Genomic DNA, 27938 nt, shown 5'->3' on the forward strand with positions numbered 1-27938 from the left:
AATATTATGAGGCAAGAGACTTTATTGACAGTGACCTTGTCAGTAGGATAAAAAGCATTCTCAGTACAAGGAATGCCTATAGAAAGTAGGGGAACAATCATTACAATGAACTGCTTGGGTATTTTTTAGAAGGGGTCCTGGCGTTATTTACTTTGAGAAGAAATATATGACATCTTATTCATTATGTCTGGCTACAGGGATAATAATGGATGTCGTTACCAATGTGATGATTGAGGAATTAGAGTTTCTGAAACACGGAAAATATCAGATTTTCTATAAATACTTTAAAATCATTAGCTCCCTACTGGACATGATAACTCATGCCATCTATCACAGAACTTGCAACTCAAGGTTGTCCCGACATAAATGTCTACTATAGCTAAGACTGTGCCTAACTCCCTACAACATCATGAGCAGTGAGAACTAGATGACTGACGGAAGGAATGCCGGACGCCGGACTGAGCCATGCATGCACATGTAGAGACGATGACTATAGGAGACGCTGTCACCAGGGCCGCCTTAGACTGACCTGTCATGGGAGATAACTAGTGACTTCCCTATGTCATGTAGTGTACTGTGGAGTAGAATAGGAAAACATCTAGCACTAAACAATGGCATACCACCTAGAAAACAGCAAGGCCTTTTTTACTCTCTGGTTTACAGATCGGATTGAAAATTTTGTGGAATGAAATTAAACATTGTTTCTAAAACTGAAATATGTTAAAAGACTAGGCAGGTAGCCAGTTGCTTGTCTTTTAACAAATTTCAGTAACAAAAAAATAGTCTCCAAACGTAAATTTATAAGGGAAAGGGAAGTAACTCTTTCATTGTCATTCAATGATACATACAGTCAATGCAGCAATTTTATGTCATTTTTTCTCTATTCTTTTACCAAAAATATTGTAAGGGATCACCTCAAAAAGGTTATCTTACCTTTGACCACAAAACATATTAATTTAAAATAAGTCTGCAAACCAAGTAATAAAAGAAGGCCAAATGTGACTAAAATTCTAGCCACAAAGAACCAGTATAAACAAAACCTTTTGTCGTTGTTCAACTGGAATTTACACACAATGGCAAGAAAAATAAATCAGGTAAGTTTCATTAGTGAATTCTTTGTAGGGACAATCTGTAAATTTGCATTTCAAGGATTGCTCATTGTGAGGATGCATATTGGTAATTTCCTTCACAGATCACGCTAATCAAAGACAATCATGGTAACATGGAAACTGAACATGATTAGCCGAGAAACACTTTTCTAATGTTATACATTGGTCCTATGTACAACTATGGTCAATCTGCAAGATGTTATTCTTTGTAGTGTTCTATGTAACCATGGTAACAGCAAAACCAAATAACTTTCAATACATTATATATTGCAGAATTGAATAAACTTGGTTACATCACATAGTCCTGACATGTATACCACTCAAAAGAAGTTAAAGAACACCAGATGCTTTCATATTACCATAGTAAAGTATAGCAAATATGAAAGAATCAGGTGTTCTTTAACTTCTTTTGAACAGTATAAATAATTTCAAAAATATGCTCTTCTGACATTGTCATAATCACCCAACACTTATCTTGAACAATTTATGAAGTTATGAAGTAATATTTGAAAATTAATCTTGCTCTACTGTCATTACATAGAACCCGAGAGAGAATTACTGGTTGTGGACCGACTCGTGGCTCCTCATAGATGGTGTAAAGAACATGTTTCCCTCAATTTCATAAAACTAAATCTTCTACGCTGATTCAATACCTCTCTCTGTCAAGATCTGGCAACTCGATCCTTCATTGCAGGTCAGGTGACCTTCTTATCAGCCAATTAGCTTTGAAATTCTCAGTACAAGTCAGCAAGGCATTTGGAGTAGCATATTTGATTTCTGTGTCTTGAAATCGAATGAAAACAGGCAGTTCTGAATAATGAATAATATGGTATGCCGTGGATAGTTTACATCCGGTAGTTTCTGAGGGCATACAATTGAGAGAACATTTACATGGTTTGTTTTTTTAAGACTGGAATCTAGACCAAGAAGAAATTGCATTGCATCTGACAATGGATCGTGTAAAAAAAATAATCACTTTAGAAAGCCATGATCTGACTGGATCCAAAAGGCATACATCCTTTATATTGATTGGGTTATCATAGTTCACTAATGGTTACCTAACGTCAGCTCCTATGAGTGAGTCAAGTTTAACACCGCTTGTAACAGTATTCCAGTTATATCGCAGCGTGTCAGCTAAATGTGGGAGGAAAGCCTGAAGTGATGCAGGTCTCAGACGTTTACCACTGAGGTTAAACCTACAGGCATGGGTATGGTGCTGACAAACCTAGAAACATAATTGGGACCAATCAGGATTTGAACCCACAATCATAGGATCCTGGCATAAGCAAGGGACGTAACTCTGCACAGAGATTTGCCATGCCGCAGACAACTTGGCCGTCCGTGCCCCCTGACCTATGAAAAGTGTGTCAGATGTTGAGTGAGGTATTGAATTGAAGTAAAAGATCTGGGTGCCGTTGTACAAAAACAACCTTAGCGCTACGACTGTCGGAAGTCTATGTTAAGGTATGGGAGTTACGATCACCTTAGCGGTAAGATTGCTTCGAACAACAGCCCCATGGACCCCTTTTCAAAAGACAATCTTAGCGCTACGACCATCGTAGGTCTATGTTCATGTATGGGAGTTACAACTACCTTAGTGCTGAGATCGTTTTGTGGCACAGGGCCCTGATTTTAATATTGTTTTCTTCACCTAAACAATATCAGTAAAATACTTTCTATGCTTCAAACGTATTGCAATATCTATATCCCCATCATGTATCTGTAAAACCAAGGCACTGACTAACATGGCAACCCTACATCATGCCATGCTAATACTGTGGTGTTAATACTGTGATGTTAATACTGTGTCAACTGAACTTGATATCTCTGGCATGAAGATGGGTTTCAAAATAGGGGTCATATATATGATATCTCCCAGGGACAAATGCCTGATCCCCTTCATCTTTCAGTGCAATAAATCTGATTGGGGGAAATCCTTCATGAACAGAGATATCTAGTCAAGTGAATTATTAAAAAAGAATGAGTGCGTGTTGAGTTATTGCGTTCAGCAATATTCCAGCCACATGAAGGCAGTCTGCAAATAACCCAGTCTGAGCCAGGCAAACCAGTGGTTGATAGCATGATCAACAATCCATACCATTCGGTTATGCAATCTCATTAAAATCAGACCTCAGTTCTCGCTACCACTAAACAAAGATCTGAGGACATCTCATTAGGCGTCACGTCAGACGACCTTTCATCCGACCAATCAGAGCATCGCTTACAGATTCTGAAAGTGAAAGTCGGAATATGATTTCTAATCATGGAACCTCGAAAACTTTAACTCCGAAAGATAGTTAACGAATTAATCCTTACAATCTAGACCATCTATAACCATTCCAGAATGTTTTTTTGTTCAGGTTTCAAATTTGAAATTAGTTCCGTAAAGCATGAGAAAGCTGCCTTCTGATTGGTCATTCCATTGGTCTGACGTGACCCGTAATGGGATGTCGTCAGATCTTTGTTTAACGGTAGCGAGAACTAAGATCTGATTTTAATGAGATTGTTAGGTTATGATGACACACAATCAGCATGATCAGCAATGGTGGCAATGTCTTTCTTTAGTCAACTCCTATGATATGATGAACAGGGGGTGTGGGGGACCTATGTTCATTTGGATATATTCAGAGTATAAAAGGTGAATAATCTATAAGAAAATTACCTTACATTGGAAAGATCTACTTGAAATACAGATGAAAGTTCTGATAGTGAAATACAGACAAGATGAGAATGGATGGATGAACAGATGAAGAAAAAAGAGCACCACATGACAAGTTACTGGTAGTGGCAAACTGAAATTGATCATTCAAAATAATCGATAAGGTGGTGATGGGTTTATCTTGATAAGCTATTCTGAATAAGATCAGGACAATATAATTACATCTTTTACATTTAAGTCATTTCCAAAAAGTAAATTTAAAAAAAAAAAATGAGAAACAAATTCTTAACATGCTTAAGTTAGAAATAACCTGTTTATCTCCATATTTAGAGATATATTGACTATGTTTGTTCTCTCCAACTTGCTGTACCTAAAGTGCAAGGATAGCTTCATACCCCTCCCCAAATAATGAAAATCAAAAAGGTGAAATCATTATATACAATACATGATAAAAGGTACTATTTAGCCATTGCTTCTTTGATTTTTTCAGAGATATTTATTATCGATCCTTCCCTCCTACCTTCAGATATTTTACAGGTACAATCCATAAAACAAATAAAACATGGTCTGCATGTACTTAATCAGTTAATTCAATAAATGTTAGCCTTATTTCAAAGGAAAAAGGTTCTTTTTTCTTAATTTTAGTAACACATTTACCTATATTTTAGCAGAATAACACCAGTTTGAACATTATTTCAATTGTATCATGTCAGATAAAGGACAGAGAATCGCCCAAAGTGATGCAGGTCATAGACGTTTACAACTTTGGGGAAAATCATGAACACAGGGTTTGCGCTGACAAGGATTATAATCATAGATCTAGATTTGTACCAGCAGATCCTGGTATGGCTAAGGGACACAACTCTGCATAGCATGTTGTGACTCTTTGACCACACATGGCCTGGGCCCTGTTCCACAGAGTGATCTTAGTACTAAGTCGATCGTAACTCTCATTCTATAACACTGACTTACTACCATCGCAGAGCTAAGATCGCTTTGTGGAACGGGGACCATGTACAGAGCAGACCTGCAAGGAATGGCTGACCATGCTGGTGTAATGATTGTACCTCTCCTCTTTGGTTGCCTTGGAGTAGTAAGCTCTCATCCGTATCGCAGAGTAGAAAGAGAAAGACTCGTTCAAGTAGTTCGTCTCACTGGTTCGCAAACTGGAAAATATGGAAGTAAAGGTAAATACAACTGAAACACACATACCGGTACCTTAACAAGTCGGAGCTGAAGAAGGCAACAGTTTTTAAGGAGTTATTTATTGAAGCCTAGATTATTCCTGTGTGAAAAGCTTGGTCTTTGGGCAGTGTCTATCTGTCCATACAACATCCTGTCTGTCTCTGCTCCATCTCGCCATCATCCATCCATCCATCAATAAGGTTTAGAAAATAGAATTGAAGAAGTTGAAATAAGTAGCCTACTAGTAATGGTAGTAAAGCTGTCCTATCTTGGAAGCTATTTCTCCAATCTGCCATCTCTTCAGGCCGTACTTGGAATCGAGTATTTGTCTGAAAACACAAAATTATGTAAGAGTTACTAATAATGGTATCACTGATTGTCATAATCCAAATGGAATGTCATGAGTGTTCTTGAGGATTTTCACCATAATATTTGCATCTCAGGACCCCTCAGTATTTCACATCGATACCAGGGCTATGATGACAGGGACCCCTTGACCATGTTGACATCCATTTTTCATCTTGAACATGGTCCATGCTACAAGGGACATCCCAGTTGATTGTGTGTGCATGCAAGTCTATCCATAGTTCATTCAAAGTCGCGTAACAAAGTCGACATCAGGTTCAGTGTTAGAAACTAAAAGTTTTAGTCATCTAGTCCTCATAGTGATAATATATAGCAAAACCCTTAGAAAGGGCAAATTTCTACTAGTCCTTATGATACCTTAACTATTAGGCAGTTTGGCAAGGACTACAGGACTAGTGCCAATTTCTAACGTTGCCAGTTGATAAACAAGATGGCGAGTTGATTTCAGTTGATAGCACATTTTGCAAACCGTGTGTACCAACAACTGGGCGTCAACCGATGTTTTCCAAATCTATTAATCAAGGTGCTCAAGTGATTTGATGCACTTAGTGAGGTAAGACCCATTTATTACAATAAGGATCTTGATTATCGATCACATCATCTTGACTGGGTGCTGCCATTTTGCTAAATGCAAATGCAAGTGATGTGAGAGGTGGAATCTGATTGGTCAATAGAAGGGACATAGACGGAACATAACTCGTAATCATGGTAATAGCCACAGGTGGCACTGCGATCAAGCCAAGAAGTTCCAAGAAAATCTTTCGTGAACAAAATTTAATTGTTCCCCTCGACATGTCACAGATAATTGTTTTCATGTTTTGAAGCAGTGACTACCGGTAATAAATCTAACAAAAGTTCTAGGCCCTGAAAAACTATTAATGGTGTTCCCTGAAGCCATGTAAGCACTAGACTCATGATTAGAAGCTGGAGATAGCGGCTAAAGTTACCTTGAATATCTTGTTGTTACATTACATTCATAATAACATATGAAAACATTATTACAATTCAAACCATAAAACAAATTTCTTAAGCATATTGTCACTTTTGACAAAAAGACTTTAAAACGTTTCAATTTAATTTATTGAAACAAAAGAGTATTAAATCACATTTGCAAAATGTTGCTATATGAGCAGGGATATCTTGCTGAATCAATCATGCTTAATCATATCTTGCTAATCACTGAAGAAGTCATACGATGCTGAATGTGAAGTCCTACCTGTGTTGCTGCTGAAACTTCCACAGTTTTGTGTACACATCAAACGTCCGGCCGAAGTAGGACTGCCATTGTTTGTGGCCATACTGGGGTAAGTCTCTGCAAGAAACATGACAACAATCTCATCACAGCATGCAGATAATACATTCAGGGATTTATCTAGGATTCCAAACCAAGTGGCTTACAGGCAAATGTATTCAAAATACACCTTTTTTTTAAAGCACTTATTTTCCTCAATCAAATACAAATATTTATCAGGGATCCCAAACCAAGTACCCTTGGCAGGCAAATTAGGAAAAAATACTTAATCCACACCAAAAATTTTTTTGTTTCACCAGCCCACCACCCCTACTGACATGACTGAAACACAGCTGGTCAAAGAAATAATCAAACATAAAAAAATATATTTTTATTGTCTATATAGTAATATAGACCCTCTTATTCAAAATAAAATGTTATATATAAATTCCATGTCTACATCACTATCAGTGATTCAAGAAGCCAGCTGCAGTTTTATCTCGACGTATAAAATAAACAAATGATTTTGATTTTGATTTTGATTTCGACCATCCTTGTGTGGAAAAGTTGGAATAAATCTATGAAACAAAAAAATGATAAAGTGTGTCCTTATTTGCATTCAATACAGCAATGCCTCTTCCTCTTTATCAGCTTACTGGTCCTGTTATCATGACATACAAGTGAGTGAGTGAGTGAGTGAGTGAGTATGGTTTTATGCCGCTTTTGGCAATATTCCAACAATATCATGGCGGGGGACACCAGAAATGGGCTTCACACATTGTACCCATGTCGGGAATCGAACCCGGTACTTCTGCGTGACGAGTGAACGCTTTAACCACTAGGCTACCCGACCGCCCCTTGATATACAAGTCAACTCCACAAAGGCATATAGTTGTCATAACTATGTTCCCATGAATTGGGAATTTTTACTGACATTTGCTGCTGACTTGGGCCAGAATATCGGCCTATGAGGAGCTGAAGATAAATCCCTGTAAATTCAGGGTATTTTAACATTGCATTAAAACTTGCATTTAATGCAATGACATAAAACTAAGCATTAAACCTTCTTGCTATTTATTAGCCCTTCTATCATCTCTACAACGCCATAACCTGTGAAGATCCGGGCTAGAATTGGTCTTCACTTGCACAATTAACAAAACAACATAACCATGATAACATTAATTGTAACCATCATGGCCATACTCTGACTTGGGGAATTTTTACCGACATTGGCTATATCAGCTACTGAGCCAATCTAGATAATTCCCTGATATTATTCTTCTCATTGCATGTTTTTCAGTCAAGAAAATATAATTGATTGATTATGGTTGATGCTGATTTTAGCAGTATTCCAGCAATATCTTGGCGGGGGATATCAGGAATGGGCTTCACACATCGTACCCATGCGGGGAATTGAACCCGGGCGTGAAGGTGAACGCTTTAACCACTAAGCTACCCCACCGCTACCAAGAACATATGAGGCTATTTGACTGAAGAATGAACTGCTAAAATTATGTACAAGTTACTGGACATGTACAAGCTTCTCAAACTTAGGTCTATTCATTTCCACCTGACATCGCCATGACAACCTGTTCAATTGTAATTTCCTGATACCAGTCCCTTGATATTTACAAACATCAAGCTTATCTGATTTCATGTCCCCAGTGATTAACATGAAAGATAACCATGGTAACTGTACTTCATATTACATCACAGTACAATCATGTCATTAGCGGAATCAATACATTCCGACAACACATTGCTACCCAGAACTTTATTTTAGGATACAATACAATTTCAAAAATAGCTAATTTCCCAAAATTCAAAATGAAATGATAATCAGCGTGAATGAGTGAGTTATTTTTTAAGCTAATTTAAGAAATATTCCAGCAATATCATGATTGGGGACAACAAAAATGGGCTTCACATGCTATACCCATGTTGAGAACAGATCCCAGGCCTGGGCATGAAGAGCAAACACTTCAACCACAAGGCTACCCACCTCCAGAAATGACATGGCAATCTGGCTTCAGTATCGACATGATCAAAACAGGTTATTTCATGGGAATAGATGAGGCTCGAAAACAGAATTTCTGGAGTGTTTATAAATTTGGGTGTGCTATTTACTATTGTACAAGTTGTAGCAGTTTTCTGCATCCCTCATTAAGTCTTCTTTAATGAAACTGGACCACACAATCCAGTGACTGACATGAGCATCAATCTACACAAATGGGATACGGTGACTTGCATCAACAGCGAGGCTGACCACCTGATCCTGTCAGTTGCCTCCTACAACAAGCAATTCTAGCCCAGATCTTTACATGGTGAAGATACTAGAACTCCAACTATGGTGTTGATCTTCAGCCAGTTAATGACTTTTGAGGTATTTCTATCTATATCCAGTGATACAGACAGACATTGTGGTTAGTAGACAGTCATGCTGCGTGGCTACATTGTTCAATCAGCCATCTGGGTGACAACCAACCTCACCACAGATTAATAATTCATAGACTGCAGACAAACATGGCTAATATCAAGCAATTGATTATTTAACTCCATTAGCTGGGCTGACTTTTCCAGTGGGATAAACATGATTGATCCTACAACAGTTCAACGTCTATGTGTTACAAAACAGGACTAGTATGTCACAGCTGTACTATGTGATAAGAGCAAGAATGGTGCAGAATTACTGGTACATGTACAGGAAGAGATGAGAAGCCCTAAGGCCAAACAAACTTCAAAGTATGCAAGTGCCATTATCAGAATGATTTCAACTGAACTTGAATCAAAGGTAAATTCCAACAGAGCACCACTGTATCGGAGTGAGTGAGTATGGTTTTACGCCGCTTTTAGCAATATTCCAGCAATATCACGGCGGGGGACATCAGAAACGGGCTTCACACATTGTACCCATGTCGGGACTCGAACTCGGGTCTTCGTCGTGACGAGCGAACGCTTTAACCACTAGGCTACCTGACCGCTCCCCCATTGTATCAAAAATTTCAAACATAGCCACTTTGCTCCAGATTGACGAATGAAGCTCAGTGGCTCAACTTCAGTTTTGGATGTTTTCAACATTATCACTGACTGGTTTATTTATCTAAAACATGTGATGCTCATATACCAGTCCCAGCTGAATTGTGTGGCTTACAAAATTCCACAATAAAAACATTCCCATTTCCCTCTCAAACTGAAAACAAACTTTTCAAAAACTAGAATCCAAATCCAAAATATTGGTTTGGTTTGTTGTTTTACGCCACACTCAGCAATATTCCAGCTATATGACGGCGGTCTGTAAATAATCAAGTCTGAAACAGACACTCCAGTGATTAATATCATGCGCATTGATCTATGCATTTGGGATTGATGACATGCTTCAACCAAGTCAGTGAGCCTGACCACCCGATCCCGTTAGTCGCCTCTTACGACAAGCATAGTCGACTTTTACGGCAAGCATGGGTTGCAGAAGACCTACTGTACCCTGAAATGAAATATTTCCACAAAATGTCATTATAAAATCTATCATTAGATAAGACATTCAATTATGCAAAATAAATATGCATAGTGTCACTGACATCCATTTATGGTTAGAAATAAACATAGTTTAAGTAGTCATAACACCACAAGAAGGTTTACAAGTGAGAATTATATATTTCAAATTTCATTTTAATGTAGGACTCCTAATAGGATGTCCTCATATCTATGCATAGTGGTAGCGAGCACTGAGATCTGAGCTTAACATGCTTAATGAGATTGTAATCAAAGGTTTGTCATTGTTATTTGAAACCTGCGACTAATTCAGAATGTTTACCAACGGTAATAACAAGACATACAAGAAATTCCTGTAAAATCATGCTTATCTTGACTTTGGCTTTATCATGGTAGCCTGTAAGTAAAGCTAACCTGTGGTTGATAGTATGATCAAAATCCCACCCTTGTATTCCACTGATAACAGACAATCACAAGAGCCATGAGAAGATGACACACACACCCAGCCCCCACAATAGCAATAGGCTTCTGGCATGCCCAAAAGATGCAACTCTGCACAGTGAAGTGTGGAACCTTAGACGATTGGGACACTTATGCCCCCACTTTAAAATAAAAATAAAAAGAGAGAGGTTCAATTTTACCGTATTGTATCATGTGTGGTATGGAACAAGTTGAATGAAATGTAACAATGCAAGATCAAATTATACGAGTCCTCTAAAAATAAGAAATTACTTTTTTAAATCCCAATTTTGAACAAAATAACATGATTTTCCCATTTTTTCTGCCAAGGGCACAAAATATGACATCCAGTCAGATGTCACTGATTAGATGTAGGCTGGAGACTAAAGGACCAATCAACCCAGTTGTCAGCTTGATCATGTTGATTGTTATTGATGATCACCATTGTGCTGTGCCTTGATAGTTCCTTGTTAACAGCTTTCAATAAGTCAATAATGGATACAGCTGTACAATGAAGTTATCGAGATCAAGGTTATCATGGAAATATAATCAGACCCGTATCTCACCATGCTCACAGTTGGTGCCACTCTCACAGTCTCAGTCAGAACAGATAAAACATAACTTGAATCATATGAAAATGCGGTCAAGGTCACCAAAACCGACTGGTGTCTGCGGAGTCTGTATATACACCATAGTTCCAAATATGAAAAATATCCAGTGTTTAGTTCTTGAGGTATCGCGGCAACACCGTTTTCCAACTCCAAAAGCAGATTTGCCTGCTGTGACCTTGAAAATGAGGTCAAGGTCACCAAAACCGACTGGTGTCTGCGGTGTCTGTATATACGCCATAGTTCCAAATATGAAGACAATCCAGCGATTAGTTCTTGAGATATCGCGGCAACACCGTTTTCCAACTCCAAAAGCAGATTTGCCTGCTGTGACCTTGAAAATGGGGTCAAGGTTACCAAAACCGACTGGTGTCTGCGGAGTCTGTATATACACCATAGTTCCAAATATGAAGACAATCCAGGGTTTAGTTCTTGAGATATCGCGGCAACAAACAGGTGGGACGGACGGACGTACGGACGGTCGTGAATACTATATCCCCCGCTTCGCGCTTTCGCGCGACGGGGAACAAATAATCCTGATTATGAAAAAAAATAAAGATTCAACCCCCCCAAATTTCCCGGCAAAGGCACTTAGTATAGAGTTCTAGATAAATCTCTACATAATCAGGAATTGGGGTGTGGCATGGGGGTTGGATGGGGAAGTCTACTGCACCATGATTTTGCAACAAGGCTAACAAGCTTGAGCCTTAATCATGTTAATTCACATTTTGTGAGATGTTCACGAATTAGTTGTGTCATACACATGTGAAATTGCGCAGCACATCAAACACTGCCAACCCATTTTAATCCTCTCAGTTGCAGAAGTTGTCATTTGAATTTTCCAGTTGTTTTTTTATCATTTGTTTTACATGTTTCAATTTAATCATGTTAATCTTGGAGTGAGTGAGTGAGTTTTTACGCCGCTTTTAGCAATATTCCAGCAATATCACGGCAGGGAGACACCAGAAATGGGCTTCACACATAGTACCCATGTCGGGATTCGAACCCGGGTCTTTGGCGTGACGAGCTAATGCTTTAACCACTAGGCTACCCGACCACCCCTTGTTAATCTTGGAGTCCTGTGAAACAAACATTCAGTCTGTAATCATGACATGTTCAGAAAACGATTCCAAAAGACAGTGATCAACAAGTCTGGTGTATCAAACTCAAAGTATTTTTGCACAGCCTGTACATCGAGAGACATGTTGTTTGAGAGTTGCAGAACATTTTGTACTAGACTAAAGATTATCATGATTCTAGCACAATCCATAGATTCAATTATGTCCTACTGGTGAGCTTAGAAAGAACATACTATCAGTACCACTTTAGTTTAGTAACTTTTTCTCATATTAAAGTTTTCCAGGGTGCTAATAAACTTCAATCACTTTACAGAGATGTTCAAAAGCTTGATATCGGAATATTTTTTTGAAAATATTATGAATTTATACAGCTCACTTTCCAATTAATAATAGCCCAAATACACTTAGACCATGACAGATCTTATTATTGCTCGGCATCTGGATCAGAGTAAATGATTTTCATTCTCAGCTCCTTGGGGAGTATAGAACCCAAGCAAACTGTGAGGCGCTAGAAGGTTAACAGTCACATAACTATCTCATTCTACCAGGTACCCATTCACTGCTAGGTGTACTGATGACCAAAGCCCCATCAACACATAACAGGTCCGTAAAATTTCTATGAAAAAGATGTCTCACACCACAGATAAGAGCACATGCAAATAAACCATAATTTCTGGTGAGCAAGATATTGTGATACATAAAAGATTGCACAGTTGGTGTATCGTCTCAGCCCTAGTATAGTACGAACATTTAAAAAAACACCCAACACAGCTGTGTAGCGGAGGGTGTTCATATTACAAACCACAGTGTTTGTGTATACATTAGTAAGTATACATTAGTAAATCTGAAATTTGTAAGCATTTTTATGTTATCATTGTGCAAGAATTGACACATATTTCATCATTACTCTGTCAATATGGAATGCACAATAATAATGTACAATACATTTACAAGACCACAACAAATACACAAAAATCCAGCAATATAACCACTACATTAATATGATAAGCCAATAATGACCGGCATTCCTTTACTGATAGATACAGGTGCATGTCTGTAATATTTGTGAACTGGCTATTGCGTAGCGTTGCCATTTTCAGTGTTGCAGTATTTGACTGTTGCCATACCAGGGTGTATACAAATCTATGAAATGCATTTAAACAAGCTTGTGAAGGCAGAACCTGTCTGTATAGAAACAATTGTCACCATGACATATCTCTACCTTACAGCTGATTTGATACCTGAGACAGGCGTTACACATAAATCATGAAATTGCAGAATGTGACTGCACCACCACTACATAACACTATGGTTTTACATGCTAAGTGCAATGTTACTATTGTAACTGATACTTGGCCCTGTTCCACAAAGCGATTGTTGCGCCAAGATTATTACATCTCCCATACTTTAATATATGCTTATGGTAGTCATAGCGCTATGATGGCTTGGAGAAATGGGATCCTTCACAGTATACACATGATAGTGGGTTGTGGCTAAATTGTCCCATGCCGAAATGACTCCCCCATTTGGTCTGAAAATTGAATTGTAAGCGAACAGCGGCATTCATTTAAAATATATCTCACACACTCATAAACCCCCGGGATTCTTGAAGTAGTTGAAACCTACTGAGAGAGTGAGTTTAACGCCAACTGAAGAATTAAACTTGGAATATGTGTTAATCCCATTGTTAAGCATGTTAGGTAAATACCTAATCAGTGAACTAATTAATCTGTTTACACAAGACAGACATTTATGACTATTTTTTAAATGATCTAATGATCAATGATCAGAAAATGATATTTTATAAATTATTGAAATACAGAGTGACAACATTAAACACATAATCTCAAATCTCTATTGTATTCTTTCTTTTATAGGGGTGAAACGATACTGCAAGGTCACTATACTATATGTATCACTGTACCATACACAGTGCGGTACACATATTTACGTAAAATCCTGTGGACATGGTGGAAACTTCTTAAACATAAATATTTCAAAGGAAGAGCTAGCTGTAGACATGGTAGACACATGCCTGTAGTGGCTATATTAGAACTTGGAACACTAATTACAACACATTTTGCGACATTTGACTGACAAAACTGCTTGGATGTCATTAACAGAGTAGTAAGCAATATAATTCAGAAAGTGTATTGTCTTGTATCGACACAGAGAAAAATGTGTATCGTATCATTGCAAAAACATACAATGCACCAGCAAACCTATATATCATTTCAGCTCACCCCTTTTCATTTTTACATGGCAGTTTTCACCAATGAAAAATGGGGCCATTTTGATTAATTTGGTGCTGGTCTCTCCAGTGTTTTGGCAAAGGGCTGTTTTAGCTAGCACACATCACAATGTATAAAAGTAATAGATTCTACATTGAATATAGATGACAGATCACGAAAAAAACTAAGCATGAATATTGATCCAGTGGCACTATCATTGCATTTTCAGAACAATCTAAACTGTGAAACCACTCATAGCAATTTGTTGAACCAGGATTATATTGTGCCCCAGTAATCATTCATTCCCTGATCGCCCACTTGGGAAATAAAATTTCCATGGATACGTCTATAAAGTTTTAACCCACAAGGAACAGTAAAATTCTTCGTATTTATCAAAGATTCAACGTACAACGAGATTCTGAGATAGCGATATTACATCTGAGGGGCTGTGACATAACATAACCATCAAAACGAAATAAGACCCTGTTGCTTTCGTTCAGTAAACAAATATCATTACCAATATACCAATGGCATTTATCACAGCATGTTTATGCAGGAATTACCAATTATTAATGTGTGAAGAAATCGTTATATTACAATACATTCATTCAAAAATGAAAAATGGAGTAGAATAATAAAATATGCACCTAAGGCCATTAAAGAGCTGTTTCGATTTTTCCAACAGGTGGCAGAATTCGTTGACGACTTTTCTCTCGTTTTCATCCATGGTCGGTACTTCGTCCGCCATATTTGTTTTTGTGGTTGCCATACCCTCTACCCTATTTATCGTATATTTGACGTAAATGGGATATTTTTTACCATCATCGTAAATATAGTTTCCAAAGAAAATAATTATTTGCAAACTTGTCAATTATTCACAAAAGGTTTGTCTTATATTTAGAGGCTACTGAGAATGCGCATGTCAGGGATGACCGGAAGCATGTGCGTTTGTGGTGAAATCACAACATAGCCGGTTTGCGAGTTGATCGCCCGATTTTGCACTTATTTACTTGATAACAGTTCCATGTAAGTATTCTATGTGTGCGCGAATGAAATGCTCATAGGTTAATTCGGTTATGACTATGGAAATAACTGCCTTCATATCATACATATATCCTGCATATATAGTGCTGTCACTAACCTAACTCAGATTCACTCTCCAAAGATTAGGCCTGGTGAGTGACATGACTGATCTTTGCTATCATTGTCCAATGTTAGTTTTAGGTATAAAGCAACTCAAGGCTGTAGCAGATCGAGGCCAAAGATAGTGAAGAATAAATAAAATCGGACCGTTAGAAGTACTTAGAACTAATCTCAATTTTTTTCTAGTCTGGCTAAAAGATAAAATGTCCATGTAATGTTAAAACAATGGGGAAATTTGTACTAGCCCACAGGGATTTGTATAAGCCTTGGGCTAGCGGGCTAGTGTTAAGTTCTAGACCAGATGGTAGTCCACAAGGAAATGTCACTAGTCCTAGCAGATTTTTGTAAATTTACCTGTCATATGTCTATTTACAGTTAAACAATAAGCGGTTTAGACACATTAGAATGGAGAATCTTCCCCCATCTGTAGCCACTGAGGCTGTACTGGTGAAGAGCTCCCCCATGCCAGATGGAGCCCCGACTGTCAAGGGATATGATTTCAACGAAGGCATCGACTACCACAAGCTGATGACATCCTACAGGAGAAGTGGTTTCCAGGCAACAAATTTTGGCAGGGCAGTGGAGGAAATAAATAGAATGGTAAGACTGGCAACAAGTAGTAATGGCGTTAAGGGCGGACTTGGCTCCAAGCTCTAGCGCCCATTTTCAACTGGCTAACGGTCACACTGATCAGCTAAGTACTCAGACAAAGCATCAGCTTTACACATGGCGCTAATCATAATTTAACCATGGCTCCTTTGTCTTTGACTGCATGCTAACTATCATAATTGTTAATTAATAAAACACCAGTTGGCAATGATGATACCTTGAGGATAGAACAGTTTCATGAAAAACATTTAGAAAATAAATTACTATCATCATGATCAGGGCTATGTTTAATCATAATAGGCCCATCAACATGGGCAAGTAATGTTTGAGTGATTGATACATGTGCTCAAGTTGGTCCAAAATGAATGGTATACTTGTCCTGGGACATGCATTTCATAACCCGAGTCGGCAAATTGCGAGATGCACGTGTGAAATGCTCAGAGAACACATTTCACGTGCATCACACAGGGGCGACTTTCACAGTGTTCTCACAGTTAAGCATATAGTTTCTGAATATCTTTCAAAATGCCATTAACAAAACAATGTTTTTGAAGCATTTTAGGTGCTATACGTGTTGGAAATGGTTTAAATAGGTTAGAGAATGAGAACCATGTTGTCTAATCGTTGAAATGGTTAGGATCCTGGAGCTCTGCGCCTCAGACTCGAACCACTTCAACAATTAGACACCACACCCTCATGCTCTAACCTATACGTATGTTAGATTTCTGATCCTTGTCCTTTATCAGTTACACTATGTTATACAGACTTTGCTGAAATGAACTCTAAAAATTAGCTCCTAAATCTTCCTAGAAACGTCTGGGTGGTCGGGTAGACTTATGGTTAAAGCGTTGGCTCATCATGCCGAGGACCCGGGTTCAATTCCCGACATGGGTACAATGTGTGAAGCCCATTTTGGTGTCCCCCGTCGTGATATTGCTGGAATATTGCTAAAAGCGGCGTAAAACCATACTAACTCTCTCACTCACTCCTAGAAATGTCAGAATTTCTCACTCTTGTCATACTTATAAAGTTGAAAAATCATGGGCACCTAGATCATGTACGTCACATGATGTAATCCTGGGGTTTCCATATTTATATTTCTGAGCTTCAACTGCCCTATAACACCTGCAAATCTGACAACACATAATGTTTATAGAAATTAAGAGTACAACAAAATAATGGGTAATTTTCTGACACACTCTCTGTTTGCGTGAACTCGTACAGCTATGTTAATCATGATGATGCTCTGGAATTCTATGATGTCATGCTACAGTGGATATTGCACCCTTGACAACTGACCCTGTCAAGTTAGCAGAATGTGAAAAAAAAACATTGCAGTTTTTTGACAATTGTTAATTAAATGCAACATATAACAAATAATGGATACGATATTTACATCGCTATGCCAATTATTTATTTTTTTTCAAATTTGAACACCAATGCTTATCAAGAAGAGTCATGATGTGCAGGGACAACTTGTGCAGATTGCCAGACTGCCAATTAAACAACATTTCTAAGCAATCCGTTTGCAGTATCAGAGCTCCAGATAACTTTTTTGAGCAATTGAGTTTTTACTCTAGGGTTTCTATTTTAATTCTGTTATTACATTTTTTCATTGGGTAACCAATATTGTTTCACTCATATATCATGTCTACTCATCACTCTATTTGTTTTTTCCCCAAAATAGTGAATATTTTAAGATTTAAAAAAAATGAAATAATGTTTCAGATGTATATAACTGTTCTAAATATATAGGCTTGGTTCGGAAAGTAAATTAGCTCGTAATTGTGTTTTGGAAATTAGCTCTTTTGTACACATGCTGAAAAAGCTTCATTGGGTATTTTCGCATGCTGTTTTTATACATTTGAGTTTTTCATTTAATGCATGAGTTTCTGTACGCAAGTTTATTGAAAGTAATTGGGTTTTGACTATTTTGGGTGGTATTTTACAGAAATACACTGCTTATCTGTAGTTCTCAGTACACATTCTTTCATTTTGCAAGTTTTAAATGTCAGTCTGTTTTTAATCTACTTGTCCAACTTCAATCAGCAGAGGATGTAACATGTACGCGAGATGGGTCCCCATTCAAGTCATCATACTTAACTTTTGTTAGATAAAAGCTAATACATAAACTTTACAGCGTGCAGATTACACGGTTCATCCTCAGAATGTTTTGTGTGCAAGTGACGAAATTGCACAGTCCGTGATCAGAAATCCTCCGTATTAACGATTGACATTAACTATCACGCTTGGGGATATATACAGGACGCTTTAATCAAATAGGCTGTTGTCGCTCTTAAGTGGGCTTGTCACGGTAATTGAATTAATTAGTGTCAAGTGTACTCGCCTTGCATACAGGAGACGGTAGGCTGTCTAGAGTACACACTACATCTAAGACTGTTAATCATCTTTTGTTTGGTCTAGTAAGTTCTGCTAATGATGATAGTCCATATTATGACACTAAGTTCTCTTATATTTCCTTTCTAGTATGATATAAACCATGGACTTATTTGCTACCATAACTTCAATTTTAGAAGTGAAGCAACAATCTCCCTTTTTCATGTTGCTAGAACATAATTTCTTTTGCTTTTGAGAGTAATTTGATTGGATGGCTAGTTCATGGATGTCATCATCCTGTCTTTCTAATCAGGCTCAGAATAAAGCTGTGGTAGTGAATTGGTCCAGGGTATTTATGATGATAGATTGGAGATATCATACCCTGGATAACAGAGGATGCTGAAAATGATACTCACAGCCAGGTTGAGGCTATTGGCTCATGTTTTGGCACAGAATTCTATCATTATGTGACATTACCATTTCAATAATTGGTATTATTTCAATAACTGGTATAATTATTAATAATTAAATAATATTTGAATCTGGCGGTAACTGACCATGTAATTTGAAACGGCCGCCTTCTCCCGGACATATTTCTTCCAGTTTGTTACAGTCTGACTGTTGCAGTTCTTTTTGCAACTTGTCTTAACTGACAGGTCCAATGAACATTGTTTTGATCCTGCTCTCCGTTGATTGGCTACTGACAGTGTAGGCGTGTCAATTTATGTGCATAAATTAAACAATCACCTGATTCATGTCACGCCACAGTATGTATTCCTACACCTGGAATGTTTATCAATCTCGTCATTTTTGTCTGTTTTGATATATACAACTGTTTTTGGTTAAACTATTGTAGATAAAACATGTTTTATGCTGTCGAATTTAATTATAAGCATTGACTGTGTATTTTTTTCGTTTCATTGAGGTATGAATCGAAAAACCAATGTGCAAACTTTTGTAAGAATCCGCGTACAGGTTGCACACTGGTTTTTCGATTCATACCTCAATGAACCGAAAAAAATACACAATCCTTAAATAACTACCTGATCTTGTTTTACTATTTTGATGAATAACACTTGAAGAATTGTTTTGTGCTATTTACAGAAAGCCATGGTTTATTGACAGTAAGTCACATGTCCATGTGACCCTCTCTCAGGTAGTAACCTGTACATGTAATGGGGGTCCTGTCTCGTGTCAAGTTACGTCCTCCACTGATTACAGTGTGTAAAGTAGCAGTTGTAATGTGTATTCAGATCGACTGTAAGCTCCAGCCGATGTCGCCTGAAGACCAACACCACATGAATCTGAACCCCTGCGGGAGAGAGAGGTCCAACTGCACCATCTTCCTCAGCTACACGTCCAACCTTGTGTCCGCTGGGGTCCGAGAAGTGATCCGCTATCTCGTGCAACACAACATGGTGAGTTCCTGGTGAGCTGTCATACCAGATCCATTAACTTCACGAAGAAGCCCAATCTAACAAAAACAAGAGGGCCTATGTCAGGAAAATTGGAATTTTTTATATTATTTTTTGTCCCAAATTGGGAAATTTTTGTAATTTGAGAGGTGAGTGAGTATGGTTTCACGCCGCTTTTAGCAATACCCCAGCAATATCACGGCAAGGGACACCAGAAATGGGCTTCACACATTGTACCCATGTCGGGAATCGAACCCAGGTCTTCAGCGTGACAAGCGAACGCTTTAACCACAAGGCTACCTGACCGCCCCTAAAAAATTTGAGAGGTACTTGGAACACAGCCACAACTATCCGTAAAGGACATGGCTAGTATTTCTGGTGCTTTGAGTGAACATTTGAAGGTCATTGGGAACCCTGAGGTCTTTGATTTTTGCTGACATTATCAACCTTTAGTGTCTTTTGGTTCAGGTCTGATGATATATTGTCACTCATCGAAGCTCATGTCTAGTATGACTTACTTCAGACTAGTAACCGTTGCTAAACTGTCCATGCATTAATAAAAAGATCTATGTCTCCTGACCATTGCCCCGGACTGTGATAGGTTGATGTGGTGGTGACAACGGCAGGAGGGATAGAGGAAGACTTCATCAAGTGTATGGCGCCCACATACCTGGGCGACTTCGCACTGAATGGGCGGGACCTGAGGGACAAAGGCATCAACCGTATCGGCAATCTGCTGGTGCCTAATGAGAACTACTGCTTCTTCGAGGACTGGGTCATGCCTATCCTTGACAAGATGGTGGCCGAACAAAAAGAAGAAGTAAGCTTCTTTCCACTATTTGAACATATTTTAAGTTTTCTGTATGCATTTGTTTTTATACAAGACATTTCAGTTGTTTCCAAGTTCCAACATTCTTCCCCTACAAATTATTTTTGTAAGTTAAGAGATCACAATTTATATGCTGACTTCTGTTTGTCTGTTGTAGGGGATCACATGGAGTCCGTCCAAGATGATCGCGCGTCTGGGGAAGGAGATCGACAACACTGACTCAATTTACTACTGGGCCTACAAGGTCAGTGAAATGTTATAAACAATCACTGTTGCCACTGTTGTGTTTGCATGTTGTTTAAGACCACACTCAGCAATATTGTTTTGTGACAGTTGACTTGGTATCAGTTTGTGGTTAAATGGTTTCTGCATTATAAAACAAATGTAAGTGTGTCGTCCATGTTTGTGCAGGACCTATGTTTTTAAGTTACATGTCATCAAACCTTTCAAAATTACTTGATGAGATACAAGTGGTGTTTCAGTCTTTCACCATCTTCCCAAGGCAAGGGAGTAAACTAACTGTAAAAGTTCAGTTACCACCCTTGCCGAACTAAGCTGGGATTTCCAGGCTCACCTAGCACCACCAGTGGCCATTACGAGTTATGTGCCTTCTACGTCTCTTCTATTGACCAGTCAGATTCCACTTCTCATATAACTTGCATTTGCTTCAAACAAAAAGGCAGCACCCAGTTAAGCCAATCTGATCAATAATCAACATCTATATTGTAAATAAATAGTCCTCATGGGCGGATACAGAGGAGGGGTGCATGGGTGTGCACCCCCCCCCCCCCCTTTTTATTTCGAAAAAAATCTTTATTTCTGTATAAATTTCCACCAAAGACAATAAATAGATCTTAATTGTGCACACACACACCCCCCCCCCCCTTTTCAAAAAAGCTGTATCCGCCTCTGGTCCTTACCTCACGAAGTGCATAAAAGCATTTGAGCACCTTGATTAAAAAAATGAATAAATTTGGAATTTTTTTGTTGATGCCCAGTTGAGGGTACACATGCTTGGCAAATCCTGCAGTCAATCGAAATCTGCACGTTGAAATCCATGTAGTTTACAAATCGAATGTCTAGTTGGTTGCGCGAATTTGATTGGACTGTGCATAGACTCATTAGTCCAGCCAAAATGCAACTCCAGATATCCAGCCTAGTTTGGCAAGGGTTGAAACTAGACTTTTAAAGTCACTTAACTCCCTTGCCTTGCCATTGAATACTGTCGGTTCCAAATTCCGAGGCACCAAATGCGAAGTAATAAGTAAGACCCACCGATTTCAAATCTCATGTTATTTATATTTTGCATGGTTTCATTCCTGTTGCTATAACTGCTGTTTACATCTGTCTAGAACAACATTCCAGTCTTCTGTCCAGCGCTGACCGACGGCTCTCTGGGTGATATGATCTACTTCCATTCCTTCAAGAACCCTGGACTTGTGCTGGACCTTGTTGAAGGTAGGGCTCCACATTAAGTAGCACTAGTGACTGTTAGCTAACCATACCAGAGTGGAAGGTAGATCTATGGGATTGTCACATTAAGTAGCAATATAGTGGCTGTTAGCTCACCTTGCCATAGTTGAAGGTAGTTCTATAGAATTATCACAATAAGAAGCAATAGTGACTGTTAGCTTACCTAGCATGGTGGAAGGTAGCACTAATGATTGTTAGCTCACCTTACCAGAGTCGAAGGTAGATCTATGGTATTGTCACATGAAGTAGCACCAGTGGCTGTTAGCTCACCTTACCAGAGTGGAAGGTAGATCTATGGGATTGTCACATTAAGTAGCAATATAGTGGCTGTTAGCTCACCTTGCCATAGTTGAAGGTAGATCTATAGGATTGTCACATTAAGAAGTAATAGTGACTGTTAGCTCACCTAGCATGGTGGAAGGTAGCAATAGTGACTGTTAGGTCACCTTGCCTGAGTTGAAGGTAGATCTATGGGATTGTCACATTAAGTAGCACTAGTGGCTGTTAGCTCACCTTATCATAGTGGAATGTTGTTCTATGGGATTGTCACATTAAGTAGCACTATTGACTATTAGCTCACCTTTGCATGGTGGAAGGTAGGACTCCATCGAATTATCACATCATTAAGTAGCAATACCAATAGCACCTAGGGTCTCCATGGAATTATCACATCATTAAGTAGCAATACCAATCGCACCTAGGGTCTCCATGGAATTAAGGGGGCACGGGTGGCCAAGACGTCTAAGGCGCCGCGATTCGCTGTGCAGAGTTGCGTCCCTTGGGCACGCCAGAAACCTATGATCGTGGGTTCGAATCCTGGTTCGCCCCGATTATGTTTCTAGGTTTGTCAGCACCATACCCATGATAGTGTGTTTCACCGAAGTGGCTTTCCTCCCACACTAAGCTGACACGCCGTGATATAACTGGAATGCTGTTAAGAGCGGCGTTAAACCCAACTCACTCACTCAATGGAATTATCACATCATTAAGTAGCAATACAAATAGCACCTTGGGTCTCCATGGAATTATCACATCATTAAGTAGCAATACAAATAGCACCTTGGGTCTCCATGGAATTATCACATCATTAAGTAGCAATACAAATAGCACCTTGGGTCTCCATGGAAGTATCACATCATTAAGTAGCAATACAAAAGAGCACCTTGGGTCTCCATGGAATTATCACATCATTAAGTAGCAAAACAAATAGCACCTTGGGTCTCCATGGAATTATCACATCATAAAGTAGCCATAGTAGGGGTTAGCTCACCTTAAAATGGTGGAATCTAGGGCTGGAGGGTGGAAGGTAAGGCTGCAGGAAGTTATTGCGTCATTAAGTAGCCATAATTTCCGTAAATTTCTTTGTGATTGGGGATTAATCATGCTGTGTGTTTCAGACATCCGGAGGGTGAACAGCCAGGCCGTTTACGCTGTCAACACCGGCATGATCATCCTGGGTGGTGGCGTCGTCAAACACCACACTGCCAATGCCAACCTCATGGTGAGGAGCTCTATTGACCTGTTCTCTCCTTGACCCTGGTGACATGAACAGTAACAAAGTGTTACTGGGGTCATACGGGCCGTTACTTCCTGGCAAAATCATACAGGCCGTTACTTCCTAGCAAAATCATGGAATTTAATTCAAATGTTTCGAAGCCTGGAAAAGAGTTGGAAAAGGGCTGTTAGCCAAAAGGTGGTGGAAATGTCATGAAATCTGCTATTTTCACTTCTTAAGTTTACCAGCTGCTATGTCAGCTTGCATTGAAGTTACACCGTTTGAAAGTTAAAACATGGTAAGTGTTGAAAATTATGAAATATATCAGCTCACTGTGTATATAAATAGATTGCATATAAGTCATGGAGAACAGGAATCCTGGAATCTTTATTTTATGTGTGTATACTGTATTCGACGTAATAATCGCCTGCTCTAATAAGCGCCCACGGCTAGTATATTGCCTAGTGAACAATACCAATTAGCACCCCTTCCGATTGATCAATGGACACAACACTTATTTATTCACATATAATACATACTCGTGTGTTATATGCACCCTTAATTATGGGCATTTAAATTCTGGAAAAATGTGTCTCTTGTATATAAACATTTCAGGCTGTCAGCATAAACGACAAAATTTATCTTTCAACTCTGTCTTTTTCACCAAAATAATATCCTAATAAGAGCCCCCTATTTTTTATTTTGAGAGCGCCCTGGATGCTTATTATGTCGAATATGGTATTCTGAGTTGTTCCATTTAATGTTCCAGAAATTTCGTTTCACCATGTAATCCGTGTTTTCCCAGAATGTATGAGAAAAATGGTGCCTACAGATGTGACCTGTGTATTGTATGTAGCCATATTTCTGTATGTGCTTCAGCGTAATGGTGCAGATTTCTCTGTGTACCTCAACACAGCATCTGAGTTTGACGGCAGTGATTCGGGAGCCAGCCCAGACGAAGCAATCTCATGGGGAAAGATCAGGAAAACAGCCAAGCCTGTCAAGGTGAGGTGTCCCAGCTCTGTACATAGGGTGACTGACCAGGGTGATGTGTCCCAGCTCTGTCCATAGGGTGACTGACCAGGGTGAGGTGTCCCAGCTCTGTACATAGGGTGACTGACCAGGGTGAGGTGTCCCCGCTCCGTCCATAGTGTGACTGACCAGGGTGAGGTGTTCCAGCTCTGTCCATAGGGTGACTGACCAGGGTGATGTGTCCCAGCTCTGTCCATTGGGTGACTGACCAGTATGAGCTGAGGCAAGTCTAATGTTCCCACTAATAGAGATGTTGAATTATGTTGTTTATTCCCCAGGTGTGTGCTGAGGCAAGTCTAGTGTTCCCACTGATGGTGGCAGAAACATTTGCAAGAAGGGAAAAGGAATATGATGCTTTCTACAAGATCCGACCATGATGTGTAGATTTCAGACTGTCTGCAGCACTGTGATATCTCAAGACCCCAGATCCTGCTTGTTGCCATGGTTACATCACCATCTTTCAGACCCTGCATGATGGACCTGGATCTATGAAGCACCACTGAACTGATGTATTGTTTCCGTGGTTTAATCACTATTTGTCAGAACTAACATTGTGGGCCTGGATGTATGAAGCACCACTGAACTGATCTACAGTTACCATGGTTACATCACCATCTCTCAGACACTGCATGATGGGTCTGGATCTCTGAAGCACCATTGAACTGATCTACAGTTACCATGGTTACATCACCATCTCTCAGACCCTGCATGATGGGTCTAGATCTCTGAAGCACCACTGAACTGATCTACAGATACCATGGTTACACCACATCTTTGACCTCAGTCATATCGTCAAAGTTGATCCCCAGTGATATCATTTGCTTGTTAATGATGGGCCAATCAGTACACCCATATGTCACTCTTTCAGTGATATCTGTTTGCAAGTTGAGCATATGACCAAATCCAGATGATATCCATGTGGATGTAGATCCTGATATCATAAACCCTGGAGAGGATATCATGATACATCATATTGCAATTATTGTTCAAGGGCTGGCAGATATTGATATCATTGTGTAACACTAAACAGATCCAAATGATATCATGTTAGATCCTGGGAAAAGTTGCTATCATGTAACACAAAACAGATCCAAATGATGTCATGTTAGATCCTGGGAAATGTTGATATCATCATGTAACACAAAACAGATCCAAATGATATCATGTCAGATCCTGGGAAATGTTGCTGTCATGTAACACCAAACAGATCCAAATGATATCATGTTAGATCCTGGGAAATGTTGTTATCATGTAACACCAAACAGATCCAAATGATGTCATGTTAAATCCTGGGAAATGTTGATATCATGTAACACCAAACAGATCCAAATGATATCATGTTAGATCCTGGGAAATGTTGTTATCATGTAACACAAAACAGATCCAAATGATGTCATGTTAGATCCTGGGAAATGTTGTTATCATGTAACACCAAACAGATCCAAATGATATCATGTCAGATCCTGGGAAATGTTGCTGTCATGTAACACCAAACAGATCCAAATGATATCCTGTTAGATCCTGGGAAATGTTGTTATCATGTAACACCAAACAGATCCAAATGATATCATGTTAGATCCTGGGAAATGTTGTTATCATGTAACACAAAACAGATCCAAATGATGTCATGTTAGATCCTGGGAAATGTTGTTATCATGTAACACCAAACAGATCCAAATGATATCATGTTAGATCCTGGGAAATGTTGCTATCATGTAACACCAAACAGATCCAAATGATATCATGTTAGATCCTGGGAAATGTTGTTATCATGTAACACCAAACAGATCCAAATGATATCATGTTAGATCCTGGGAAATGTTGATATCATCATGTAACACAAAACAGATCCAAATGATATAATGTTAGACCCTGGGAAATGTTGATATCATGTAACACCAAACAGATCCAAATGATATGTTAGATCCTGGGAAATGTTGATATTATCATTTAACACCAAACAGATCCAAATGATATCATGCTAGATCCTGGGAAATGTTGCTATCATGTAACACCAAACAGATCCAAATGATATCATGTTAGATCCTGGGAAATGTTGATATCATCACCTGATACTGACTGTGTCTTGATTGTGATATACCGTAGACAGAGACAGAGATGTGATAAAATACGTAATGACAGTTACAAAACTGGTTTCATTTTTGTCAGTTACATTATTTCCCTTGGCCTAAGTGATTGTAGCCCCAGCTAAACTAACCCCCATACATGATATCAACATTTGACTTTTAATAGTCATTGTGTGTTCTGTGCAAATGCACCCCGGTGAAAGCTGTTGTACAGTATATGCTCAGTATACTCTACTTTAATGTTTCTTGGTTGTGTTGATAACATGTGCCAGGGGTCATATTTGTCTTGATTCTTGATCAGTGGTTCATTTGTCTTGGGCACGATTTGCTGTGCAGAGTTGTGTCCCTTGGGCACGACAACCCAATGAACATGGGTCCCAATAACATATTTGTCCTGATTACGTTTGTCAGCACCATAGACATGTTTTTGAATTTCACCATAAATACTGTTTCAAGTGGTGTTAGGGCAAACTTACTCACTTATTTTCTTGTACTTTCTTCAAGTTATTTTCAAAAGGGTGTCAGCCAAGTTGTTGAGACCAAGAGAAGCAAAATACAAATACAGTAAACTACGTTTACAACGACCACTAATTTTAGTTCGCAATAACCGTAGTTCTTCATAAGCATATATACAGCAAATGGCCAGGACTTACAAATATGTTCGTTATATCAGTCAGTTCGTTATAAACATTGTTTACTGTAAACAAATAATAATAGATTAAAGGGTCAGATTTATATATGTATATATATATTGACCACTGACAGTTTTTCAAAAAAAATCTGAATGACCCATGCTGTCAACGATCACCACTTCTAAATACTGTGTTGTACTTTCACCTGATTGTTCATGTAAGGCAGATTGATTGAACACACTTGTAAACATTACTCTTATTTTTTAGCATCAGTATATTTATAACTGTTATTTTTGTTGTTGTGTTTCTGGAGGATCATGGATGCTTGATGAAAGCCTTTTGAATAAAGACATTATTGTTTTAACCAATTACTTTTGTGTTTAAACTTGAACATACAACATACTTATTTTCGTTTGTCTGTTATGCTCATTAATATACTGGGTTTTGAGACAGCTTGTTGATGATTCTGG

At 38.7% G+C, this 27938-nt stretch overlaps 2 protein-coding genes across 3 annotated transcripts in view; one reads left to right on the plus strand and one right to left on the minus strand.

The window, feature by feature from the left end:
- Positions 1-15164, minus strand: part of LOC139459776 (protein SCAI-like) — a 46911-nt gene extending 31747 nt beyond the window's left edge. The window contains exons 1-5 of one of the 2 annotated variants that reach the window (XM_071241440.1): positions 15064-15164; positions 6536-6631; positions 5196-5282; positions 4836-4934; positions 530-574 (exon numbers count right to left, since the gene is read on the minus strand). In XM_071241440.1, the coding sequence (XP_071097541.1) occupies positions 530-574; positions 4836-4934; positions 5196-5282; positions 6536-6631; positions 15064-15164 (428 nt within the window). The remainder of the gene's footprint in view (positions 1-529; positions 575-4835; positions 4935-5195; positions 5283-6535; positions 6632-15063) is intronic. The other variant, XM_071241441.1, reaches the window with a different exon arrangement.
- A 195-nt stretch (positions 15165-15359) lies between these two features.
- LOC139459778 (deoxyhypusine synthase-like) lies at positions 15360-27909 on the plus strand. Its single transcript, XM_071241442.1, has 9 exons — positions 15360-15442; positions 15935-16159; positions 19759-19923; positions 20522-20740; positions 20907-20993; positions 22102-22207; positions 23620-23723; positions 24597-24722; positions 25028-27909. Exons 2-9 carry the CDS (start codon positions 15965-15967, stop codon positions 25124-25126), a joined length of 1101 nt encoding a protein of 366 aa, XP_071097543.1. The 5' UTR covers positions 15360-15442; positions 15935-15964; the 3' UTR covers positions 25127-27909.
- The last annotated feature ends 29 nt before the right edge of the window (positions 27910-27938 follow it).

The sequence above is a fragment of the Haliotis cracherodii genome, unplaced genomic scaffold (genome assembly GCF_022045235.1).
Source record: "Haliotis cracherodii isolate W230 unplaced genomic scaffold, xgHalCrac1.p SCAF_13, whole genome shotgun sequence".
In the NCBI taxonomy this organism is placed as follows: Eukaryota; Metazoa; Mollusca; class Gastropoda; order Lepetellida; family Haliotidae; genus Haliotis; species Haliotis cracherodii.

Coding starts and splice junctions, on each gene's coding strand:
- LOC139459778 (XM_071241442.1), top strand. CDS start 15,965: ATGGAGAATCTTCCCCCATCTGTAGCCACTGAGGCTGTACTGGTGAAG. Junction 19,924..20,521: donor ATCTCGTGCAACACAACATG/GTGAGTTCCTGG, acceptor GGACTGTGATAG/GTTGATGTGGTGGTGACAAC. Junction 23,724..24,596: donor CTGCCAATGCCAACCTCATG/GTGAGGAGCTCT, acceptor TATGTGCTTCAG/CGTAATGGTGCAGATTTCTC.